Raw genomic sequence first — 20188 nt, forward strand, 5'->3', positions numbered from 1 at the left:
TGCCTCAGCCTCCTGAGTAGCTGGCACTACAGGTGTGAGTGATCATGCCTGGATAATTTAAATTTTTTTTTTGCAGAGACAGGGTCTTTCCATGTTGCCCAGACTGGTCTTGAACTCCTGGACTCAAGCAATCCTCCTGCCTCTGCCTCCCAAAGTGCTGGGATTACAGGCAGAAACCACCGCACCCAGCAACATTGTAAATTTTTTTTTTTTTTTTTGAGACGGAGTTTCGCTGCTGTTACCCAGGCTGGAGTGCAATGGCGCGATCTCGGCTCACCGCAACCTCCGCCTCCCGGGTTCAGGCAATTCTCCTGCCTCAGCCTCCCGAGTCGCTGGGATTACAGGCACGCGCCACCATGCCCAGCTAATTTTTTGTATTTTTAGTAGAGATGGGGTTTCACCATGTTGACCAGGATGGTCTCGATCTCTTGACCTCGTGATCCACCCGCCTCGGCCTCCCACAGTGCTGGGATTACAGGCTTGAGCCACCGCGCCCGGCCCCATTGTAAATTTTTAATAAAAACATTATACCTGTTCATATTGGCTTTTCTGGGTATGTGCATATGTTCATTCTGTTTTGCAACTTATCCTTTTTTCACTTTTGCACAACTTTCTATGGTAGCATATAGACTTAATTCATTATTTTTTTTTTGAGATGGAGTCTTTCCCTGTCACCCAGACTGGAATGCAATGGTGCGATCTTGGCTCATTGCAACCTCTGCCTCCCGGGTTCAAGCAATTCTCCTGCCTCAGCCTCCCGAGTAGCTGGGATTACGGGCATGCCACCACACCCAGCTCATTTTTTGTATCTTTAGTAGAGACAGGGTTTCACCATGTTGGCCAGGCTAGTCTCAAACTACTGACCTCATGATCCACCCACCTTGGCCTCTCAAAGTGCTGGGATTACAGGTGTAAGCCACCGTGCCTGGCCCAATGCATTCATTTTAATATTAGTTTATAATTTTGCTTTGTACCATAATTTACTAACAGACTTTTTTTTTGAGACAAGTTCTCCTCTGTCATCCAGGCTGAGTGTAGTGGCATGATTACAGTTCGCTGCAGCCTTGACCTCCCGGCTCTAGCAATTCTCTCACCTCAGCCTCCTGACAGCTGGGACTACAGGCACGTACCCCCATGCCCAGCTATTTCTCTTTTTTTTTTGGAGAGGTGGGGTCCCACTATGCTGCATGGTGGCTTGTACCTGTAGTCCTAGCTACTCAGGAGGCTGAGGTTGCAGTAAGCTATGATCAAGGCACTCTCTTTAGCCTGGGCAACAGGGTGTGACTCTATCTTAAAACAAAAAACAAAACAAAAGGTATGAACATTTTGTTTTAAAACGTACTGGCAAATCATCCTCCAAACACTTGCGCCAGTTTATTGTCCCACAGTTTCTGTGAATGCCCATTTCCTCACATCTCTGGCAACCAGGGGTATTATCATTTAAAAAAATCTTTTGAACTTGAATGAGGCTAGAGATCTTTTCATATTCTTATTATCCACCTATATTCTTCTGTGAATTATTTATTCATCTTCTTTGCCTATTTGTTATTGAGGTGTACTTTTGGCTAGTGGATTACTCAGTGGATTTTTTTTTTTTTTTTTGAGACAGAGTCTCTCTCTGCTGCCCAGGCTTGAGTGCAGTGGCATGATCTCAACTCACTGCAACATCCACCTCCTGAGTTCAAGCTATTCTCCTGCCTCAGCCTCCCAAGTAGCTGGAATTACAGGCAACCACCATTATGCCTGGCTAATTTATATGTTTTTGTAGAGATGAGGTTTCACCACGTTGACCAGGCTGGTCTCTAACTCTTGACCTCGGGTGATCTGCCCACCTTGGCCTCCCAAAGTACTAGGATTACAAGAGTAAGCCACTGTGCCTGGCCACTCAGTGAATTCTTATTGGACAATAATGATTGGCTTGATTGAAAAAAACCAAAGGCCTGGCAGCCTTTGTGCCAAACTGCTAACACTGTTTACCTCTAGGGAGCAAAACTATGGGAAATGAGGAGGGTACTTTCATTTTTATTTTATATCATGAGTTATTGTTTGGATTTTTACAATGAACTTGCATTTCTTTTGTAATGAAGAAAATAATACAGAGGAAACAACAACTAAACCTTGGCCTGGATTCTGATTGGCTGGAAATTCATGTTGGATTCAAGTGTTTATTGATAACAAGTTATTTTTTGGTTTATATGCAAAAATTGTTTATTGAATGCCTCCTATTTGGCTGGCACTGCCTAGGCACTTTCACAGATATTTTACCCTAATCCTCACAACAGCCCTGTGAGGTAAGAATCGGTCCCAGTTTACAGAGGCCTTGGGTGGGAGATTATTGCTTGATATACTTCTATTTGCCACACATTTTCATTGGCAAGAGGTTCTTACTGGCTGGTGATTCACTGGTCAAGAGTTCTCATTGGCCAGGAGTTCCTATTTGCTGCTGTAAGATTCAAATAATCAAAATACTAGAATTTTCCCCCCACAGGAATGATGGGACCAGTGGCATAAGAGTGAAGAAGGAGAGTCACTGGGTCTCTCCCTTTGAAGCACCATTTGAGTTTGCATTGGTCAGCCCCGCACAGGTGGGCGGGATGAGGTGGTGGAGGAAGAGACGCAGTGGTTATAAGTCTTCTCGCTTCCGTAGGATGAGCTTCCTCACAAGTGCTGTGATCTGGGGTCTGATCTCCTCCACTGACACGGTTGGGTCCCAAGCCCCTACCACCTTTCCATCTGGGGCTACAAGGTATTTCCAGAAGTTCCAGGTGGGCTCCTTCCCAGAAGTCTCTAGAGAAAAAGGAAGAAGGAAAGCCAAGTGTGCTAGCCTGCGTACCCTCTCCTGGAACTTCACTCTCGGTGTCCATCTTTCCCTGGTGGCAGCTAATCCTGATGCCCAGTCCACACTGCAGACCACTCCAACCAGAATGTCTGCGGATGAGGCTCAGGCATCAGCATTTTTCAAAAGTTCTCTGGGAGGTTCCAGTATGGGCCAAGCTTGAGAATGACTGCTTTAGGATTCTGTGATGTGTCTGATAAAGTGATATCAAATCCTCCTTTATTGATGACCTCGAACTACTGAATAGCCTACACCCTATTCTCTAATTCAGTTTTAATGGTTTCCAAATGTTAGTCTGTGGACCGATTGCATCAGAATCACTGCGGGGCAGAGGAGTGCTTAAAATAAGATTCTTGGGCCCTACTTCAGTAGGTCTCAGGCTTGTGCATTTTTAAGAGCTCCCCAGGTGGTTCTAAAAGCAAGGCCAGGTTTGATCTATAACTGTGCTAACTGGGAAAGAACTAATAAAAGAACACAGAGAAGAAAACAAACATTAGGACTGACCCACAGAGCAAAATGCAAACCTGCCTCTGTAAGGGACCTTTTGTTTGCTGAACTGTTGCTTCTCATTTACTCCTCCAGGTGAATGGGTTGCAGGGTGGGGTGCTGGCAAGGGATACAAAGGCCGCTGGAAGGACGGAGTGAGAAAAGGCAAAAATAGGGCCTCCAAAGGAGGAGAAGGCCTGCGGGAAGAAACAGGGTCATAACGACAAGCTTAGCCCATGACCCCATTCTATGGCTCTGAGGCTTCTGCAGCTGGAGAAGGGATCTATTTCTCAAATGTTAAGATCTGGTATTTTAGCTCAGAAGGTCTCCCTCCATGGCCTAAGACTCCACCACTGACCAAGGGTGGAGATGCCTGTCAGCCATCTTGGTCAGCTTTCTCCAGGCAGGTGGCATCCTCTGTCTATGCCTTGGTTTCTTCATCATAAGTCCATAAACTCATCTAATTCACAGTGACTCAAATGTCTCCTTCTAGGAGCCCCTGAATGTGAAAACAGGATCCTAGAAAAGTCCAAAACAGGATCCCTTTTGAGGGAGAAGTGAGAGGCAGCAGGTATGGAGATATTCTTAGGCAGGAATACCCCTTAGCTTGTACCTGCCTTCACTCTCCTCAAAGCATCAGTGGAGCAAAGCATCAGTCCACCTGGGGCCCCAGGTCACCCAGCCAGCCAGTGGCTTCTGCTGCCCAAGGAGCCATGGCCTCAGCCAGCTGAGGGAGGTGTGAGGGGATGAAGAGACCAGGACTCACGGGCCAGGTACTTGAAGGCAGGATGGGCACCAGTACCAGTTACTGCAATCTTGCTAAACATGGGGAATGAGACACTGTAGGTGCGGCGGGCAAAGCTCTCAATCTCCTTGTTGCTGTCAGGCTCCTGTTGGCCAAACTGGTTGCAGGGGAAGGCGAGCACGTTGAAGTGGTGGGGACCCAGGTCCCGCTGCAGCTGCTGCAGGGCTCGGTAGTGCTGATCTGTGAAGCCGCACTCGCTGGCCACATTCACCACCAGGGACACCTGTATGACAGAAACAAAACAAAACAGAGCCCAGACAACCCAGTGAAGAGGCATGAACCTGTACATGCCCTGACACGTCCACATACGTGACTCCCTCAACAGTTAATACTGCCTCACACATACAAGAACATAGTGTACACATATGTAAATGTGTGTCCAGTGCTCTCACACATACACAGACACATGCACACAGACAGGCACATACGAAATCAAACATTCAGGGGCTTACAAATGTGTGCACACATACAGGAACATCTGTGAATGTATGTTCACCGATAATAATACACATAAATAGGTACGCACATGCGCCATGATACAAACACATATGAGCAAACACCACACATACACCCCCCGACACAGCACATCCGCAGACAGAGGCACATATACTGGTGAATACACACTGAGAGCTGATAAGAGGGGTTACAAAGGCAGACCTGGGCTCAATTTTTGGCTCAGTCAGCTAGCATTCACCACTCAGCATTGTGGTTGCCTATATATGTGTCAGTCTCCCTTCTAGAATGTGAACCTGTGGAGGGAAGGAGTTATGTCCACTTCATCTTTGGGCCTGGCGTATGAAAAAGTTTTCAGTGTCAGCTAAATAAGTGTGCACATAAACACAAACACCTGCATGGGAACATAGACAGGTTTTCTTGAGAAAAGAAACCCCAGGGCAATCCCTTTTTGTCCCCCTCCTCTCCAGTAAATCAATACCACTTTTTTGGTTGTTTTTTTGAGAGAAGGTCTCTAGCTGGAGCAATGGCATGAGCATAAAAGGATATGCCCCCAACAGTTTGCAGTCTCAAGCTCCTGAGCTAAAGTGATCCTTCTGCCTCATCCTCCCAAATAGCTAGGACTATAGGCTCGCGCCATCACACCTGGCTAATTTTTAAATTTTTACTTTTGGTAGAGACAGGTCTCTCCATGTTGCCCAGGCTGGACTCAAACTCTTACCCTCAGGCAATCCTACTAAGTCAGCCTCCCAAAGTACTAGGATTACAGTTATGAACCACCACGTCTGGCCTACCACTTTCTTTGATCACTAGACAATTCCTAAATTTATTAAAGCCTTTAGGCAATAAATATAAAGCTGGCTAACAGAACTTGATTATAATACTGCAATTAGAATTTTGGCTCCAATGCTATGTTTTCAGCTTCTTGCTATATATTATTAAAGGATTTTAAACCCTCCCCTGTGCCCGGGCAGCCTAGTCCTATCTTCCGTTCTCAGCCAAACCACTATTGACATTTGGGTCAGGTAATTCTTTGTTGTTCAGGGGATATCCTATTTATTCGTTGTCAGATGTTTGGCAGCACCCCTGGCCTCTACCCACTAGATGCCTAGTCTTGACAATCAAAAATGTCTCCAGGCATTGCCAACTGTGTCCTAAGGGAAAAATCACCCCTAGTTGAGAACCACTGGGCTAGATGACCCTACCTCCACCAGGTGAGAAAGGACCAGGCATGGGCCTGGGGCCACTGGCTATTAGAACAACCTCCTCAATCTGAGGTCAGCATACACCATATTCTGCCTAGAATGGTGAGAAACTAGGACTCATAAGTCTCTTCCTTCTGTTTTTTCTTCCTTTTTTCCCTTTTTCCCCCCTACTGGATCCCTGGGCAAGGAGAAAATTAAAGCTTGCTTTTTTTTTTTTTTGAGATGGAGTCTTGCTCTGTTGCCCAGGCTGGAGTACAGTGGTGCGATCTCGGCTCACTGCAACCTCTGCCTCTCCTGCCTCGGCTTCCTGAGTAGCTGGGATTGCAGGCACACATGCCACCATGCCTGGCTAATTTTTGTATATTTTTAGTAGAGACAGGTTTTCACCGTGTTGGCCAGGCTGATCTCAAACTCCTGACCTTGTGATCTGCCTGCCTCGGCCTCCCAAAATGCTGAGATTACAGGTGTGAGCCACCACACCTAGCCAAAGCTTGCTTATTTTTAACTCACACCTTGCATGTCTGCCCATACTTTTAGACGGGGGAAAATCTGGCTTCTAGTTCCATCCCTGAAACCAAAAATCTTGGTCCTTAGAAACCAAAACACAGACAGACACACCCAAGTACACATAGTTAATTTTCATATATACATATACAAGCACAGACAGACTGAAATTTTTATACAGAAGAAACAAACTATTCCCAAACACACACACACACACACACACACTCTACACTCAGGCCTACCAGTACATACATAACCCCACACATTCCCAAATGGTCACTCATTCATCCATACTGGTCTAAATGACTATGGTCCCAATTAGCCTGAAGGCATCAACCATGTCAATCTTGCCCATGGCTATGTCACTAAAGCTGGGCCCAGTGTCAGACATATAGTAGGAGCCAGGAAATGTCTGCCGGTGAAGGAAGGAGCATATTGCCCTAGCAGCAGGTATAGCTTGGGTTAACTCTGCACCAGTTACAGCTTCTCTGGACTTATGGTTCCCTGGTTTACCGCTGAACTTGGCAACTAAGGGCATAGATGCTGGAGCTGGACTGTCTGGGTTCATACTCTAATTCTCTTACTAGCTGTGTGACCTTGTTCTATTTTTGCCTTAGTCCTTATTACTACTGGGAATTACCTTGTGCATTTCTCAGTTCCTTGTTTATTGTTTCTTTCTTCTCCTCACCCCATGTAAGCTCCATTAAAGCGCAAATGTATCTGTTTTATTCACCAATGTATCCCCACGGCCAGGCCTAGTATTTAGTTAGTATACAGTAGGAGCTCTGCTTAACTAGCAGAGCTGGTCAAACACTACCTGGGGCTCTCTGGTGAGCTTCCCTAGAGAGAATGGGAGGCCTGCATTGAAACTTGCCCTGTTCTTGGTTCTTTTCCCTGAGTTCTGAATAAGGTTCCTGCTGGGATCCACCAAACACAGATGCAAAGCACTCTACAGTTTACTAAGTGTACCTACACTGTCAGCTTATTTGAAACTCATGACACTGTAGGGGACAGTCAGGACAGGAATTACTGCCCCCAGCACTCCCAGCATAATCGAAAATTTCAAGGTTTATAGAGTACTGCCTTCACTAAAGATGGTGTTGCTCCCAGGAGAATGCTGACATCCATTTTTGTGCGGTTCATCCAAAACTAGACGCTGGCCCACCTGTTCATTAGAGTTCAACTCCCGAGCCATCTCACCCGAGTCCCCAGGTCCATCCTGAGGAGGCCCACTCTGAGAGTTCTTCATTGCACTGTGACAATGTGACATCCAGGCCTCTCAATGTAGTGTTCAAGGTCCCGCCTGGTCCCTTGCTAACCTTTTCAGCCTCATCTTCCGCCACTCTTAGCCTCCAGCTTTAGACTCTTTCAAGTACAACAGCTGAAACTCCTGGCCCCACCACTCCCCACCCTTCTTGCTGTTTGCTTGTTAGTCTGGGTAAAATCCACTTGTGTTCAAAGACTCAACCCAGACACCATTCCTCTCCGAAATCCTCCCTGAGCTTAGATTCCCGCTTGGTAAGGAGCGGTCAATTAGCCTGGATGACTCTTATCTCTCCCCCTCAGCTACCATCTAAGGACTTGGCCTGGAGAGGACTCCGGATGGCGGGCGGTGGCGGTGGGGTTCTCTTCCAGGCTCTGTCTTTCTAGTGCAGTGTGACCTCGTGCGAATGCCTGCCCTCTCCGGGCCTTTGTGCCCTCTCTCAAGGATGATCCGCGTGAGGTCTCCGTGCATCTGAAATAACTCCCTCTGCCCTGCACATCCATCTCCACAGTGTTCCTCACTGGACTCCGAATCAGCCACTCCCCGTTCCAGATGCGGAAAGTGGGGACGGGAGGGAGCAAGGCCGTAAGATGCTACGGTTACTTTTCCCACCCGTGAATAGCAAAGGCTGCGCAGTGGTACCCCGCCTCCCGGCGAAGGTGTGGACCCCGCTGCCCAAAGGTGCCCGTAGCGAAGTGGCTAGGACTGCGAGCGCTTCGGGTTCCTCCGCGCCAGGGCCGTGCCACGTAGCCGCGGGGCGGGCCGGGCGCGGGATGGGGGCGCCGCGCCGGGGGTCACAGCTGAGTGGGGCAGGGGCCGGGGTCTGGCGGCCGCGCGGCCGGGGCGCCCTCGGAGCCACCCCGCTCAGGGGTCCGGGCTGTAGGGCGCCCCCAGCAGGCCCCACCAGGGTGAGGCCGGGCCGCGCGGCGCCACCAGACCCCGCGCACTCACCGAGCCGCGGTACTTCTCCAGCGACACCAGTTTGCCCCGGATGTTGACCGCCTTGAAGCCGTAGAAGTCCTGCTCCCGCTGCGCGCAGGCCGCGGCCCACAGGAGCAGCCACGCCGCCGCCGCCGCCGCCACCGCCACCATGGCTCGCTCCCGGGGTGGCGGCGTCGCGAGGGCTGAGACGGGGCGGGCGGGCCCGGCGCGGGGGGTGGGAGGAGGCGGCAACGGCGCTGCTCGGCCCGCGAGACAGGACGCGCCCCCTTCTCGTTCTCCGCAGGCGGTGGATGACTGGCTCTGGGCCTCAGTTTCCCCGTCTGTCCTGGGGCAGCGCCCTCCTGTACCGGACCTCAGAGCCAGGGTTTCAGGATTCTGTCCCCTGAGACCAGAGTTCGTTTCAGTGAGCCTCCCTCTTGTCCCAGGATGCAGAGACTTGGCACGAACAGGGAGACAAAAGTCTGAGAGCTCAGCTTCTCATTCGTGCGGCGGCCTTAGGCTGGACTGGTCACGCCCCAACTCCGGCCTCAGTTTCTCCGCATGTTTAGTGGGACTAATCTCCCTTCCTGATCCACCTCTTCAGTATAGGATAGAAGTAATAGAAAAACGAATACGAAACACTTTAACAGTTGAATGGTGCCTCCAAACTTCAGGTGAACAAATGAATATTCCCTGAAAGTGATGGCTGAGAGAAGAAGAGAGACTGAGGGCCTGTTGCAGTTTAGGTCCCCAGGAAGCAGATTCTGAGATGGAGATTGGAGTGTAGGATGTTGATGAGGGGGCAATACATGTGGGAATACGCATGGGAAGGAAGGGAGGGAACAGGAGTGGCAAAAGGCGAAAGTAGTGAGCTCCATGCAGGCCTGAAGGCAGTCTTAGCTGACCCTACAAGGACTCTGGAGCTAGAGTGGTCCATCAGTTGAGCTAAGATGGTCAAGTCTTTTTTGTTTGTTTTTGTTTTTTCGTGTTTTCGTTTTTGTTGTTGTTATTGTTTGTTTTTAAACAGAGCCTTGCTCTGTTACCAGGCGCCAGGCTGGAGTGCAGTGGTGTGATCTCGGCTCACTGCAACATCAGCCTCCCGGGTTCAAGCAATTCTCCTGCCTCAGCCTTCCGAGTAGCTGGGACTACAGGTGCGCGCCACCACGTCCAGCTAATTTTTGTATTTTAGTGGACACGCGGTTTCACTATGTTGGCCAGGATGGTCTCGATCTCTTGACCTCGTGATTCTCCCGCCTTGGCCTTTCAAAGTTCTGGGATTACAGGCGTGAGCCACCACGCCCGGCTGTGGTTCTTTCTGAGACGGAGTCTTGCTCTGTCGCCGGGCTGGAGTGCAGTGGCGCAATCTCGGCTTGCTGCAATCTCCACCTCCCCTGGTTCAAGTGATTCTCCTGCCTCGGCCTCCTGAGTAGCTGGGATTATAGGCGCGCACCACCAAGGCGGGCTAATTTTTGTATTTTTAGTAGAGATGGGGTTTTACCATTTTGGCCAGGATGGTCTCGATCTCCTGACCTTGTGATCCGCCCCCCTTGGCTTCCCAAAGTGCTGGGATTACAGGCGTGAGACACCACCTGGCCAATGGTCAGGTCTTTATACCCTGCCTTTACCAGTCTTTGGATGTGGGGCTACCTGCAAGGGGTGTGACAAGGGCCAAGATGGCCCTGTCTATGGAGAAGCTGACATTCTTTGTGTTGACAGCACTCATGGCTGGTGCCTGTCCTAAGTCCTCAGTGTTGGGGCATCTGGGCAGCACATCACAATGTCTCCCCTGCTCAGAACTCCCTGCTGAGCCTGTGAAGTGTCAAGAATGGGGCTGGCTCCTGTACTAGTTTTCCAGAATCTCACAGGCTGATGTGAGAGAAACTAGGTAAACTGCAGATTTCATGTAACGTGGTAAGGGCTAAGCACTCTTGTGGTCATTCAACAAACACTTCTTGACCACCTGTTCTATGCCAAGTTTTGCTTTGGGTGTCTCTTAATGCAGAGATGAACAGAACGGGCATAGTCCCTATCCAGGGAGACACAGGAATTAAATAATTTATAAATAGCTCTAAAATTACTATTGTGGTTTAGTACCACCTAACCTAGCCTGGAGGGCCAAGAAGGGCTTTCCAGAAAAAGGGAGCTCTGAAGAATGAGTAGAAATTGGCCAGGATGAAGCAAAGTACAAGTGCAAAGATTCTGAAGGGGAGAGGAACATGGTGCACTGAGTAACAAAGAAGGCTTGTTTGGTTGGAACAGAGAGCACAAAGGATGAGAGGGGAAGGTGGAGAGGCAGAGAGGAGTGAGATCACACAGAGCCTAGCAGGCCATAGTAAAGACTGTGGTCTTTAAACCAAGAAATAAAGGTTCTTTTTAGCAGGGAAGTATCACAGTGAGTCTTATGTTGTAGAAAAATCTCTTTCAACTGGGCCTGGTGGCTCACACCTGAAATCCCAGTGCTTTGGAAAGCCAAGGCAGGAGGATTGCTTGAGGCCAAGAGTTCAAGACCAGCTTCAGCAACATAACAAGAACTGTCTCTTAAAAAAATTTAAAAATGGCTGGGCGCAGTGGCTCACGCCTGTAATCCCAGCACTTTGGGAGGCCGAGGCAGGTGGATCACAAGGTCGGGAGTTCAAGACCAGCCTAGCCAACATGGTGAAACCCATCTCTACTAAATATACAAAAATTAGCTGGGCATGGTGGTGCGTGCCTGTAATCCCAGCTACTCAGGAAGCAGAGGCAGTAGAATCGCTTGAACCTGGGAGTCGGAGGTTGCAGTGAGCCGAGATCGTGCCACTGCACCCCAGCCTGACAACAGAGCAAGACTCTGTCTCAATAAATAAATAAATAAATAAAAATAAGGCTGGGTGTGGTGGCTGGCCTGTAATCCCAGCACTTTGGGAGGCCAAGGCGGGCAGATCACCTGAGGTCAGGAGTTTGAGACCAGCCTGGCCAACTTGGTGAAACCCCATCTCTACTAAAAATAGAAAAATTAGTTGGTCATGATGGCACGCGTCTGTAATCCCAGCTACTCAAGAGAGTGAGGCAGGAGAATTGCTTGAACCTGGGAGGCAGAGGTTGCAGTGAGCCAAGAGCACGCCACTACACTCCAACCTGGGCAACAGAGTAAGACCCTATCTCAAATAAATAAATATAAACAAATAATTAAAAAAATAAAGAAAGTAGAGGCAAAAGTATTTCCTGACAGGTGAAATATAGGGAATGAGGGAAAGACAAGAGTCACAGATGACTTTAAGGTTTTGGGTCAGAGTAACTGGAAGGGTGGAGTTGCCATTAATTGGGATGAGGATGCTTATAGGGGGTTACTGGTTTGGGATGGAAAATCAAGAGCTCGGTTTGGACATGTTAAATTCGAGTTGCCTATTAGCAGTGGGAAACATTCACAAATTGGCTTTCCAGGAGAAAAAGGTGTGTGTGTGTAATAAGTTTATCATAAGGTGTACGGATATAAATGACGCATAGCACACAATTCACAAATAATAAAATATGTAGTACTTTTTGTAAATTCCATTGGCCAGTTCATTCCCACATAATGTTTTAATTGATGTCTGCCAAACTCTTATATCTATAGCCAACTAATGATTGCAATTGCTGAACATGTATAATTCCAAGATTAATGTTGGTTGTTATTTTCATTTCTCATTAATAGTAAGATGAAAGTGGAACAATAGAGATATGTGCCAGAACAAGAACACAGACAATAACACGAGTGCCTTCTTTGTGGAATCTGAGAGTAGTTTCCAATATGGGAAGAATATTTACACTAATTTTTGTGTTATTCACAAAGTAATAGCAATAGACACAATATACTGTCAATTTAGTCTGTATTATTAACATTTTTCCATTACTTTCTTAAATTTAGGCAATAAACAAAACAATAAATCAACCCCTAATAGGTAACATTTGCTAATGTGTGGCGTAATACTCCTACTCTGGTTGATTTTGACCTTCCAACACGATGTTACTGAACATGGAGTTAGGAAGAGCTGGGAGAATGGCACACCATTATGTAGTATTTCCACAATACAGATAAAATAGACATCAATATACTTGAGAACACAGAAAATAGAGTAAAACAATTAGTAAGTGATAAGTTTTGAATATCATCTTTCTTTTTAACATAATGTCTTTAATTTTTAAAATGTAATTTAATTTTTAGGAATGGCTGTGGTTAGCAAGAGGCTAGCAAAAGTCCTGGAAACATAACAATTGACTCTAGGAGCTGGTTTCAGACACCATTCCTATCTCTAGTTCAATTGGATATATGAGTCAGGAATTGGAAGAGATCTAAGGCAAGATATAAATTTAGGAGTGGGTTGGGCACAGTGGCTCACACCTGTAATCCCAGCACTTTGGGAGGCTGAGGCAGGTGGATCATCTGAGGTCAGGAGTTTGAGACCAGCCTGGCCAACATGGCGAAACCATGTCTTTATTAAAAATACAAAAATTAGCTGGACACAGTGGTGGGCACCTATAATCCCAGCTACTTGTGGGGCTGAGGCAGGAGAATTGCCTAAGCCCAGGAGGTGGAGGTTGCAGTCAGCCGAGTTTGCGCCATTGCACTCCAGCCTGGGTGACAGAAAGCGAGACTCTGTCTCAAAAATACATACATACATAAATTTGGGAATGAACAGCACACCGAGTATTTAAAGCCATGGTACTGGATGATAATGGTGAGTTGTAATAGAGAGAAAGGAGAATCAAGGACAACCCTTGGAACTCCAACATTCAGCACCAAGGAGATGAAGACACAAGGGAGCCAGAAGAAGACACTGAAAAAGGGTAGCCAGAAGAAGGACCAAAAAACCCAAAACAATGTGATGTCTTGGAGGCCAAGTGACGAATTTGTTCCAGGATGAAGAGAGTGATTAACTAGTAAAATCCTGTTGATAAATCTAGGAAGATTAAGGCTGAGACCTGAATATGGGATTTAGCAATTTAACCTTCAACCAATAAAGAAAATTAAACAAACAAAATCACATTTCCGTGCCTCTTTGCCATTCCTCATGCTGTTCCCCCTGCCTATATTGTTTTCCGTTCCTTGTGCTTACAGCAAATTCCAATAGGGCTTCCAGGTTTTATCAGTCAGGGCCTCAATAGGAAACAGATGACACACTCAGATTAGGGCAATGTGAGGAAGGTTCATTTACAAAAGGACTAACTTCCAATGTGTGGGTGGGGTGTAGGAGAAGACAGGGATAGTTCAGGAACCTATCTGAACTGTTAACATCCTTGACCTGAATGGATGGGAAGAGGGAGGAAAGATTATGGAAACTGGAAAAAGAGACCTGTACACCAAGCCATCTTGAAAGGGGTGTTCCTTTTTTGAGACAGTCTTTGTTACCCAGGCTGTAGTGCAGTGGCACGATCTCAGCACACTGCAACCTCCACCTCCCAGGTTCAAGTGATTTTCATGTCTCAGCCTCCCAGAAGCTGCTACTTTCAAAGGAGAATCACAACCAGTCCAAGGAAAATTTGCAGGGAAGGATCCAGGGAGTTAATTCATCTCCTCTTTCTCACCAGTCTCCTTCAGGGATGTTGGCTGGTACCTGAGTGGAAGCCAGGGAGCAAAGGAGCCCATTGATGTCAGCTGTACAGCTTCAGTGTACCAAGCAGACGGTAGGGTGGACAGTAGATCCAAAGAGTCAGACAGAAGGTGTCTAGCACAGAAACCCAACTCAGAAACCAGCTTTTCTCTGAGGCTTTTCTCAACACCTTTATTTAGGTAGGTAGTTGCCCCCATTCTATGCTTTCCTTTTCTTATTTTTTATTTCTTAGAGATGGTGTTTCACTCTGTCACCTAGGCTGCAGTAGTGTGATCATAGCTCACTGCTGCCACCAACTCCTGGGCTCAACCAATCCTCCTGCCACAGCCTCCCGAGTAGCTAGGACTACAGGAATGGACCACAACACCCCGCTAAGTTTTTTTTTATATTTTCAGAGATGGGAGTCTCACTATGTTGCCAGGACTGGTCTTGAACTCCTGGCCTGTCTTGGCCTCCCAAGTAACTGAGATTACAGACGCCAGCCATTGAGCCCAATTTATGCTTTCATTTAACGTAGCACTTACCATGCTATATTGCAATGATCCACAATTCTGGCTGCACCTTAAAATCACTTGGGGAGCTTTTTAAAAATGCTAATGTCCAGGCTCCACCTCAGATCAACTGAATCAGGAAGTCTGGGGATAGGGTCCCAGAACTATGTATTTTAAAAATTCCCCAGGTGATTTTAAGATGCAGCCAGGATTGATAATCACTGCTGTGATGTCATTGCCTATCTACCTGAATGTTACTTTGAGGAATTTGTAGCAGGACCATGTTTGACTCAAACCTGTCACTACCTGCAGCATGGGACCTTGTACAGAGTGGGTGCTCAGGACATGAAAGTTCACGTTAAAGAGTATTATGATTTTAATTTTTGTGTAATTTTCTTATGATTGTGGTATGTATGTTATCGAGGGCATTGTTTTTCAAACAGAGTTGCAACCCTAGTAAGTCATAGAATCAACTTAATAGCTCAGACTAGCCTAGAAAAAAATTGAATAGAAAAAGTCAGAGAATGTTCTATACAGTAAGGGTCAGTGTAGTATTGTGAAACACACATGTGTGATCCAGGATGCAATGTAAACTATACTTCTGTGGGTTTCATTCAAAATGCTTGAAATTCACTGACCTAGGACAAATAATATAACTATGCTTCTGTTTTGTTATCTTTAAAATGTGGATTCCCAGCACTTTGGGAGGCTGAGGTGGGTAGATTGCCTGAGCTCAGGAGTTCAAGACCAACCTGGGCGACATGGTGAAATCCCATCTCTACTAAAATACAAAAAAATTAGCTGGGCATGGCGGCGTGCACCTGTAATCCCAGCTACTCGGGAGGCTGAGACAGGAGAATTGCTTGAACCTGGGAGGTGGAGATTGCGGTGAGCCGAGATCGCGCCATTGCACTCCAGCCTGGGTGACAGAGAGCGAGACTCCATCTCAAAAATACATAAATACATGTCAGTTGAATGTTCCACACACACAAAAATACATACATACATACATACGTACATAAAATGTGGATAATAATAGTACCTTCTACCCCATGGCATAGAAATGAAGATTAGATGAGCTATCATATGTAAAGTGCTTGATGTCCAGTGCAGAGTAAATTATCAACAGTAGCTGTTAATATGGTGCAACAACAAACATTTGTAAAAAATAGAATATAAAATTTTCTTCATGCCATAGTTACTGCTGTGTAATATTATGCATGTAGATAGACAAAGGTGATTTACTATATTAGACCAGTAATTATTGGTAAATGTTATGGCAATAAATAAGCTTTTACAAATAGGAAGCAGTGTACCCAAGTTCTTTTCTTGAGGCCAGGAATATTTTGGGGCCTGATTAGAGTGGTGGAGGTGCTGTCTTAGATTCTATCTAAGGCTACGTCCTATTAATATCTTTACTGCATTTGACCGGTGCCCACAGGCTATGTCTGCACCTGCTCTTGGAAAATTAACACAGCTCTGTTTAGAGGCCCTAGCGGGGAAGGACTCAGCAGGGCTTAGTTATTTAAGTATCTAAAGCACTTAGCACCATGCCTGGTGCTCAATAAATGTGGGCTGAATTGAATTGAACTGTTGATAACTGTTGTGTGACCTTAATCAAGTCACTCCCACTCTCTGGACCAAATTTTCCTGTGTGTAAAATAAGGGAAGTTGCATGGAAGGCTAGAAGTAGAAGACACCTCTGATTTTACAAATGCGGAATCTGAGACCCAAACAGGGGAAGGGACTCGCCTGAGTTCAAACCCAAGAGAGACAGACGTTACCGCTGAAATCTCCCCACTCCATGGTAAAGCACTTTAGATTGTCAAATGCAATAGTAGTATTGTATTGTCAATCCAATTCTGTAATCCTGGGGAGCAGTAGAAGCAACAAACTAAAGATACTCATAGCAGCAGGGATAGATTGTGAAAAATATAGTGTGGCGTGCAAAAGTAAAATACAGAAGGATATATATAACCTGGTACCATTTATATAAATGTAAAATATGTGCACACAGAATGAAAATGCATATTTTGTAAGAACAATATAATTGGGTATACAATAAACACATTAGGAGAGTTGTCTGTAGGGATAGGGAGAGGAAAGGGAATGAAAGGGTATAAACTGGACCCAGTGCAGTGGTTCATGCCTATAACTCTAGTGCTTTGGGGGTGCCAAGGCAGGAAGATCACTTGAGGCCAAGAGTTTGAGACCAGCCTGGGCGACATAGTGAGAACGAATCTATACAAAACATTTTTTAAAATTTAGCCAGGGCCGGGCGGAGTGGCTCATGCCTTTGGGAGGCTGAGGTGGGCAGATCACAAGGTCAGGAGATCAAGACCATCCTGGCTAACATGGTGAAACCCTGTCTCTACTAAAAATATAAAAAATTAGCTGGGCATAGTGGCACACGCCTGTAGTCCCAGCTACTCAGGGCTGAGGCAGGAAAATCACTTGAACCCAGAATGCTGAGGTTGCAGTGAGCCAAGATCGCACCACTGCACTCCAGCCTGGGTGACAGAGAGCGAGACTCCGTCTCAAAAAAAAAAAATTTTTAGCCAGGTGTGGTGACACATGCCTGTAATCCCAGCTACTTGGGAGGCTAAGGCGGGAAAATCACTTGTCCCTGGGAGTTCAAGGCTGCAGTGAGTTATGACGGCCACTGTGTTCTAGTCTGGGTGATAGAGCAAAACCTCATCTCTTGAAAAAAAAAAAAAGATGGGAGGAGGGTAAAAAAAAGAAAGAGGCCTTTGAGGCCAAAGGATACAGTGTGCTATGAACTGAGAAAAATACGTTTACCTCAATTCTCTGTACCTAAAGCTGAAAAATAAAATATAATAAGCCATGCTTTCTTAAGGATTTTTTTTTCTGTTAATATGTATAAAAGGAAAGCATGTAAGTTCTGAAATTGATTTCTAAAAATCTCTTCCTCCTCTTTTTGGCCTCTACTTTCCTTTGGGCCTTGGCTTCTCTTACCTGGACTCCTGGAACAGCTTTTTTTTTTTTTTTTTTTTTAGGCAGAGTCACCCTCTGTCACCCTGGCTGGAGTGCTGTGGCACAATCTTGGCCCACTGCAACCTCTGCCTCCTGGGTTCAAACGATTCTCCTGCTTCAGCCTCCCCAAGTAGCTGGGACTACAGGCACATGCCACCATGCCCAGCTAATTTTTTTGTATTTTTAGTAGAGATAGGGTTTTGCCATGTTGGCCAGGCTGGCCTCGAACTCCTGACCTTAGGTGATCCGCCTGCCTTAGCCTCCCAAAGTGCTGAGATTACAGGCATAAGCCACCGCTCCTGGCCCTGATGAGGAGTCCTTTCTTTGTGCCCCCACACCCCTGTGTATTTATCATGCAAATTTACCATGTAAATTTCTGTTTGCCCAATACTCAGGATTTGGTACATGATATGTATTCAGAAATATTTCTTTTAAAAAACTTTGTATTGATACATAATATGCATACAGCAAAGTTAAGATATTGTAAGCATATGGCTTTGATAAACTTTTCAAAGTGAACACATCATGTAACATGCACCCCGCAACTTTTTTTTTTTTTGAGACAGGATCTCGCTTTGACACCCAGGCTGTAGTGCAGTGGAGTGATCATGTCTCACTGCAGCCTCAACCTCCTGGGTTCAAGTGATCCTCCCAACTCCCCAGTCCCTGGGACTACAGGTACGTGCCACCACACAGGGCTTATTTTTGTATATTTTGTAGAGACAGGGTTTTGCCATATTGCCTAGACTGGTCTCTAACTCCTGGGCTCAAGCAAATCCACCCACCTAGGCCTCCCAAAGTGCTGGGATTACAGATGTGAGCCACTGCGCCTGCCCTGTCCCCAGATTTATAAACAGAATATTTCCAAGACTCCAGAAGGCCTCCTTGTGCTATTTCCAGTCAAGCCCCCAGTCCTAATTTCTGAAAGCATAGATTAATTTGGCCTGTTTTTGTGCTTTATCTAAATGGAATCATACAGAGTGTACTCTTTTCTATTTGGCTTTTTCACTTAGCATATGTTTCACTAATCAATATTCCATATTTTTGTGTGTAATTATAGATTGTTCATTCTCATGCCATATGTATACTATTAAATTGTACTAATATGCTACAACTTGTTTAACCATTGTACTATTGATGGACACTCAATACATATTTCTTGTATGAATGAAGAAATCTGTCCACTCACACTGTGAGTTCTCTGAGGAATGAGATAGGGTTTTATTCATCTCTAAGTTCCCGGTATCTAGCATGGGGCCTGGTAGTTGGTGGGAGCCCAGTGAGAATTTAAGGAATGAACTGATGTATGATTCCTCTGAGCCTTTGTAATTAACTGGTAATTTCTCCATCCTCAGTGGGGCCCCAGCTTCAGATCTCTGGGTGATGCAGGTGAGTTGCTAGGCAACAGCATGAGGTTGGCTTTGAGGTCACAGTGGAGAGTGTGCTGCCGAGGCCAGTCTGATGGTAATTGGAAACACTTCTATTCAGCAGCCTCTGGTTCCTCCCCTCCAGCCCTTCCTCTCCCCCGACCCCCTCCTCCCACAGCTGCAAGAAAGATTGTTTTAAAGCAGGCATCAGATCCCTGCACTCCCCTATTCCAAAACCTCCTGGCTCTCATGGAAGAAACCAAGGTTCAGAGAGTTGAAATAACTTGCCCGAAGTCCAGAAAACAAGTACGTCCAGAATCAAACCCAGGTTTGTCTGAGTTTTCCCACTATTTTGAGTTTGGAAAAGTTGAATTTGAGGTGCCCACTGGTGGAGAGCTGGACTCTATTGTGGTCACCTTGCTCCTTTCCCCATCAAAGCTTTCCCTGAAGTAGGCGCTGCAATGACAAACAAGGGCTGGAGTAGTAGGGGGAGGGGGTGGGCACGGGCCGTTTCCCTTGGGAGAAAGGATAATCTTGAAGGTTCCCTCCAACTTGGTGTCCAAAATTTGGGATTGGTGGGCCTTGATCCGTAGAGCAGCAGCACCAGAACCCCAGATCCTCTCCGCCTGACCTCACTGATCCCCCAAAGGCACAATAGGTCTGTAGGCACTTGACTCAAGCTATAGGAAGAAAGGAAGGCTGTCAGAAAAGGGTTCCAAGACAAGGGAATATTTTGAACAATGACTAAGAGGCAGCCAGGTAGAGACAAGTGGAACGGGGTGGAGAAAGTTCAAACGGCATGTGATGTGGGTTTAGGAGAGATTTAATAATCTGGTTGAAGCCTACTTTCCTGGGTGAAAATGTTACCAGTTGAAGATGTCCAGGTTCTTGGCATCTTGAACAACGAACTGGAAAAAACCCACAAACCAAGCAAGAAAAGAATGAAACAACAAAAGCAGAAATTTATTGAAAGTGAACGTACACTCCACAGGGTGGGAGCAGGCCTGAGCACAGGGGTCAAGAGCCCTTTTACAGAATTTTCTGGGGTTTAAATACCCTCTAGAGGTTTCCCTTTGGTTACTTGGGTACACTTTATGTAAATGAAGTAGTGGCCCGCAATCAGTCTGATTGGTTGTGAAAAGCAACCAGTCAGAGGCTGAAATGGAGTTACAAAGTTACACTTCTATGCAAACAAAGACTTGGCCCACAATTAGTCTGATTGGTTGCACAAAGCAGCCAATCAGAGTCTGCAAAGTGTCCCAAGAGGGAGGGTGGGGGCGGGGAGCTGAGACCAA

The 20188-nt window shown here is 46.4% G+C and overlaps 1 protein-coding gene across 2 annotated transcripts; it reads right to left on the reverse strand.

Moving 5' to 3' along the window:
- Positions 1-2006: 2006 nt before the first annotated feature.
- Positions 2007-8712, reverse strand: GPX7 (glutathione peroxidase 7). 2 transcript variants are annotated; one of them, XM_032296993.1, is made up of 3 exons: positions 8505-8699; positions 4089-4350; positions 2007-2787 (listed from the first exon to the last, which is right to left on the reverse strand). In XM_032296993.1, the coding sequence occupies exons 1-3, from the start codon at positions 8643-8645 to the stop codon at positions 2624-2626; spliced, it is 567 nt and encodes a 188-aa protein (XP_032152884.1). In that variant the 5' UTR covers positions 8646-8699; the 3' UTR covers positions 2007-2623. The 2 variants fall into 2 exon arrangements, with proteins under 2 accessions (XP_032152884.1, XP_032152885.1); XM_032296994.1 differs by lacking the exon at positions 2007-2787 and adding an exon at positions 2794-3464 and having other exon boundaries at positions 8505-8712.
- Positions 8713-20188: the final 11476 nt, after the last annotated feature.

This window comes from Sapajus apella, unplaced genomic scaffold, assembly GCF_009761245.1.
Source record: "Sapajus apella isolate SASKATOON/1434 unplaced genomic scaffold, GSC_monkey_1.0 scaffold36, whole genome shotgun sequence".
NCBI classification, from domain to species: domain Eukaryota; kingdom Metazoa; phylum Chordata; class Mammalia; order Primates; family Cebidae; genus Sapajus; species Sapajus apella.